This window comes from Plasmopara halstedii (assembly GCF_900000015.1).
Source record: "Plasmopara halstedii genome assembly, contig: Scaffold_526, whole genome shotgun sequence".
Lineage (NCBI taxonomy): Eukaryota > Oomycota > Peronosporomycetes > Peronosporales > Peronosporaceae > Plasmopara > Plasmopara halstedii.
The window spans coordinates 1,107,831-1,113,690 of NW_020187446.1; the positions used below are offsets into that span (position 1 = coordinate 1,107,831).

General features: G+C 46.2%; 2 protein-coding genes across 2 annotated transcripts; one reads left to right on the forward strand and one right to left on the reverse strand.

The window, feature by feature from the left end:
• Positions 1 to 450: 450 nt before the first annotated feature.
• Positions 451 to 756, reverse strand: PHALS_15486 (uncharacterized protein). The gene has a single exon (XM_024726834.2). It carries the CDS (start codon positions 671 to 673, stop codon positions 473 to 475), a length of 201 nt encoding a protein of 66 aa, XP_024577471.1. The 5' UTR covers positions 674 to 756; the 3' UTR covers positions 451 to 472.
• On the forward strand, positions 757 to 995 carry PHALS_11268 (uncharacterized protein; the record flags this gene model as incomplete). The annotated part of the gene is made up of 2 exons (XM_024726835.1): positions 757 to 807; positions 861 to 995. 2 exons carry the CDS (start codon positions 757 to 759, stop codon positions 993 to 995), a joined length of 186 nt encoding a protein of 61 aa, XP_024577472.1.
• Between the last annotated feature and the right edge of the window lie 4,865 nt (positions 996 to 5,860).

Sequence of the window (5,860 nt, forward strand, 5' to 3'; positions counted from 1 at the left end):
TCATTTGAAGAGTGAACGCTGATGAATTAACCTAGAGCTTTTAAGTAATAATAAGAGGTTACAAGAAGTATCTTATGGAAACAACGTCTGAGGTTTATATCATTTGAGGAGAGAACGCTAATAAATGAACTTCGTCTTCTCTACCATGGGACCCAATCGCAAACGTGGGCATTAAATACATCGAGGTGAAAGTACAATATTCTCCAGGAATGTGTGAAATCAAGCATCTGCTGTAACGCAGCTGAAGTAGGCATATTGTGAATGGTCAACGGCAATCGTCACCATTGCCCATCCAACGCGTTGATAATGTCTCGAGCAAGGATTCCAGTATCAAATCAAACTTGCCATCGAGGTCAAGAAAATCTTTTTCGCTACGGAAATTATCAAACTCGGCAGCTCAGCGAGCAACTCACCTTGGCATCTTCACACTTCTCCGTTGGTCAGCCGGATATTTTTTCATAAACGCTAACTCTCAAAGTTGATGGAATATCAGTTGAGGAGTCTCCATGCTTCTCTTCGAACTTGCCGCGTGATATTGAACGATGGCGCGAAAGTGGTTCCAGCTGATGGAAACGCCATGACGTCGGCGACTTCCGTTGTCGTGGGTATCGAAGATGTTGCTCCTTTTTGCATAAGGTAGTAAATGAGGATTACAAAGACACTTACATCGCATGAATTGCTGCGTCCGACCTAAATGTTCGACGCGAACGGTGTGGCTATGATTCACGGTCTTTGTTGGCAGAAATTAATGAAAGCATGACACTCATCATGGTTGTTCCTGATGCCGACGATGGGGATGTAGGAAAGGTATCTATCTGTCTATTGCGCAAATTGCTTATCGATGACTTTTTATGGTGAAGGCAGCCTCCATCAAAGTTCAAGCCATTTTACCTCTCATTGCGAGAGTACTTAATGCAGTTAGCAAGAATTATGGAGACATGGAAGACGAAAGAGGATATCTAATACTGGCGCTCACGTGTGGGTATGCTACTTGATTGGCATTTTTTTAGTCCTTACAGCGATGAACGCAATTCTGGGCGTGTGAAATTAGCTGTCGTACACGATCAAAAGAACGTGTCCCATTCCTTCCCTGTCAAAGAACCAAAAAGCAGTTGAAGAAAAAGCTCAAGCGCTCTAAATGTCGGTCATTCTCGTGATAGCAGTCATCTAAATTCATATATATTGCCCGACATGCAGACGATGCCACAGCACCCTATATCGACCAAAGATAAAAATACGTGGTCGAACTTTGCTTATGTGTCGTCATGCTGGCATTGCGAAACAGTTGCCGCCAATCTGTGATTGTTAAAACACAGAAACATATATCTATGTTATCAATCTAAGAAAGATGCCATCACAATGGATAAACTCTTCAAGTTTTTTAAGTACAACATTGCTTACATTTTGCAACGTGGAAATGGATACTCCTTGACTAAAACTCGGGAAGCTTTCGAAAACTTTGATTGCGTGGTTTTCAAAGATATCAAACAGTTTGATACGATATTTGACATCAACAATGCGATTTAACTTGACAGTGATAGACAAAGTAAGACTGGACACACAGAGTTAGCATCGTGCGTTTTGCGATTGAATCGTCAGATGTAATTCGCCAGTATCGTGACGATAGCACATACGGCAATGTCGATTTAATGCAATGCAATGCAAAAATAGGTTATTGTGATCGTGACAGTCATTCTAGCACATTTGCCTCAACGGATTCATTCACACCTCCAACACTAACTTTGTTGTTGATGAAACGAGTTAAACTGCTTCAAAGTGTAGCGGGGCTACCGTAGTTCTTTCGCTTACAGGAATCTTGGTTAAGGTCGGTGACCTTCGTTCTATACTTTCGAATTTCGCGGATCGCAATCCTCTTACTTTAAGAGTAATTACAACCTTAGTCCAAGGCTAATCAATTCTTCCGTTTTCTGTTTGTCGGTTTTATTTGCGGCAAAATATTTTCTATATGAGTAACAAAACCTGATTAAATGTATAATTACTGGGTGTTCCAGCTGTAACGGGGTTACACGTACCAAGATTGTAACGGAGTTACACATACCCCTTGTATGAAAGGGCGGATCACACAAGTAGTGTAATTACACAACGGTGCGGCTACACTGTAACAAGAAGCCAGAAGTAATCCATATTAAATAGGTGTACTATTATGTATTACTACATCAATAAGAAAAATTTAAGGTTATTGGTAGTTGCGGCGGAGGTTGTTTTCCGCAACTAAAACAAATAATTACAGTTTCGATTTTGAACGGAAGAGTCTCTTTACCTTGGTTAAGCTCTTAGGTATTCTTGGAGGTGGCGGATTGCGATCTGCTACACTTGTTCTTGTAAAGAACGTAAGGTCGGTAATCTTAGCTTAGCTTCCTCTAAGCAAAAGCTACGGCAGCCCCGCTGCAATTGGGAGTATCGTTGTCAATCTACGTCTGAGTCGTTACGAATGATCCTCCGTCTGGATGGACCAATACTCCTGATTGCCCCTGGGCATAGAACAAATTGTTTCGTAGGGGCCGGAGTCGATCAACGCGCTTCTGGAGACGTTTTTAAACTATGAAAATGCTCTGTTAGAGCTTCACAGCAGTAGCTGTCAGCGTCAACTGCGTCCGTGACTCCACCGTCGACAAAGGATTACCCCTTCCTACCCAGGCCGCTTATGGTGCTGAGCGTTATGACCTTTGAGGGTGAGTATGGAGAAAGGCTCCTACTCCGGGTAAGAGAGGCCGAGATGGCTATGACGTCCGTCATTCTCCAGAACGAGCAACAGCGTGCTCGGCAGCCGAGCGCGAGAATGGGCACTAACGTGCGGTGCTTTGGTTGAAGCTGCGTTCCCCTTCTGGAAGTATCTGAAGCGTCAGCTTTTGCGAGTGATCCCGCCGCCTAACAAGGCATATCGCGTGTGATCGCATTTTCTTGTCGCCCGACAGGGCATGTAGGAGTTGGTGGACTTTATCCAAGAGTTGAGGACTCTCATTGCCAGGCTAAGTCGGTACGACTTTGGTTGGAATGCACACCCTCAGAGCTCGTCGAGCCGGCATCAGCCAATAAAATTTAGCTTTGCTGAGGACGAAGAGGCAGAGCTCCGAGCTGCAGAGCAGCATTTAAAAACACGAGAAACCCGTCACCTTTGGACTTGTCGTCCTGTGCGCAAGGTGCGTAAAGGTTCGTCGAGCCGACTATCCACTTCTAGCGTGTCTGGTTTGCTCCGGTAAACGAGAACACCCACAAGGCGCTGGGCGCCCTACTGGTGGAGAACTGAGTTCTGTTGCGCCTCAAGGAAGTAGAGGGCAGTAGAGCCCAGCCCCGAAGAGCTGCGTGCTCTTGAACACGGGACGTGTATGTGAGCCAGACTTACTGGTCGTAAAAGCTACCATGAAGGGCGTTGAGAAGCCACGGAAGATTCTTATCGATTTCGAAGCGTCAAATAATTATGCTCGATGCTCCACGATCGAAGGAAGTCAGAAGTCAGCTGGATACCGAAGCGCCAAACAGCGGTTAAGACGAGGGCTTGTGTCACTGTGCCGAGGGCCCCTGTGGACCTCAGTGTCAAGTTTCTTGACTTCAATAGCGTGGATTGCTGCTTAGTGTTAGACTTGAATGCAAGATATGATCATTCCCTTGGTTTGGCATTGTTGAAACACCATGAGCCATGGATTAATTGGAGGTCGACGACCCTGGGCGCTACGCGCATGGGGGCTTTGGTGAGTCATGAACCCAGCTCTGCTAGGTGGAAAAAAATCTATTGGCGCGGGCACAGGACCCAGACGGTCAATGTCCTGAATTTCAGAGTATCCAAGTTACAAACACCGAAGGTGTACTGGACAAGTAACCCGAGCGTGGCTAGCGGGCTGAACGTGGAGTGGTGCGAAACTAACTGAGCACTCCCCAAGTGTCAGCAGTCGCTGCATGCCAAGTGGAGTGGCATGTTTGGCAAATAGCTGAAGCATCAAGAGCTGGGCCCTCGTGATGCACGTGGATTAGCACGTAACCCACTGAGGACTGCTCATGTTACGAAGCAGTTACTGCATGACAAGAGTGGCATGGTCGGACAAGGTCCGAGACATCCTCAGGCAAGGCCCTTTTGATACACGTGGAGTGGCGCTTTATCCACTAGACGAAGCCTGCGGAAATAGCAGCTCTTCGTAGGATGCTATTAATAACATCAAGTCTCCGATGGAGACGGGAGTACACAGGACGACGCCGAGTGTGTGTTACCACTGGTCCCGCTGAGAAGTAAGACGCCGGGGAGAGGCAGCAGAGCCGTCGTATGTTATCTGGAAGACGCATGGCGTTGACCCTGATGCAGCAAGTGTTTAGCGTAGACGAGGGTGTACAGCTTTATACTCTTGTCAACGGTATGAAGGGAGAAGAAGACGCCGACGTCACCCTCGAGGCTAATTCGTGGTGGATGCTCTTCTTGAGTTGGATAAGATGTTCATCGAAGAGTTTGGCGGTACCTTGAAGGCAGGATGATTATGCGACCAAAAGAAGAGATTGACTCGTCGTCGCTTCTGGATGAAGCTGTCCTGGAAAACACTAAGAGGGGATGAACGCACGAAGTGTATCGTCGATCCTGAATAATCCTTGGGATCCGTACTACATTTGGAAAGGGAATTTAAAGACGTCGTCTTCAAAGACCCGCCGTTTGTCCTACCTCCGGACCGAGGTGTGCGTCATGATATTGTCCTGGTTCCGGGAACCAATTACTGCGTTTCACGCCAACAGCCACTGCCCAAAGCATTGACGCCTTTTTCCGAGCAAAGCTCCAGGCAGGAATGGCGCATGTGAACAAGTCTCCCCACTTTACACCCACGTTTTGTGCCTGGGAACCGAACGGCAAAGTGGCGTATCGTTCACGCTTAGAATAAGCTACCACCATTCTGACACAGACGCCGATTCCTAAGAAGGAGGATCCTTAGAACAATATGGTTGACCGTACAAATAGAGCGCACTCGACTTGGTTCGAAGCGCTCAGATAAACACAGGACACTTTTTATTGTTTTGGTATAAAATAGCAATGTGCGAGGAAAAATTTGTCACGTTCTTGTACCTGGATCAAAACGTAAATCATATATTTTACTTCTTCAACGTTAACAAAGCCAATGTTTAATATTCTGATAGCAAAGAGACAATTTCAAACATTTTTTTCACGGGTTTTATCAAAAGCACTATAAAGTTTTGAAGTTGCGGCTTCACAAGTAGCACATCTCGAGCCCTCGGCAACAGAGCGCCACACACCTCGCCCGCCCCGAACGTTGGAATACCTCGTCGAGCGAGTCGAATACTCCTTCCCCAGCATGGGATGACGAGTGGAATTATTACCCATCGCCTTGAATGGCGAATGAAGGAGACTGCGTTTGACCCTGTCAAAAGCCTCTCGATGCTCGGTGTCGCAACACCATTTTGCATCCTTCTTGAGAAAACTGGAATTTGGACGTAGTATTTCCGCCTAGTATCCTCTGTACTTGTTCAAGTAACGAATTTTACGAAAAGAGATCGGTCTTTAATTTATTAGTAGCCTCAAGAAATTGATCACATTTGACAGGGTGTCTACAATTCGTAGAGGGCTACTATATCTTGACGACATCAACATCCAAGGCTAGGTCTAGTTCGTCTACATTGAAAGGATCATCCTCTTTTTCACTGTCGGCATTGCTCCACCTTTTCTGAAATTTCCACCTGTAAACATCATGGTTCTAAATGAAACACTGTGACGGGCTTTTCTGAAATACTGCAGCTTCACTGGAGTTGAAGACCACAGTTATGGGTGTTTCTCGCCAAGCCGTACGTACTCAACTGCACACAGTGTCAACGGATGGAGGGCGGGGATTGCCGCGTGGGGTGTATTTAA

Bases quoted from the DNA above. Each gene is read 5' to 3' on its own strand.
- PHALS_15486 (XM_024726834.2), bottom strand. From the start codon at position 673: ATGCGATGTAAGTGTCTTTGTAATCCTCATTTACTACCTTATGCAAAA.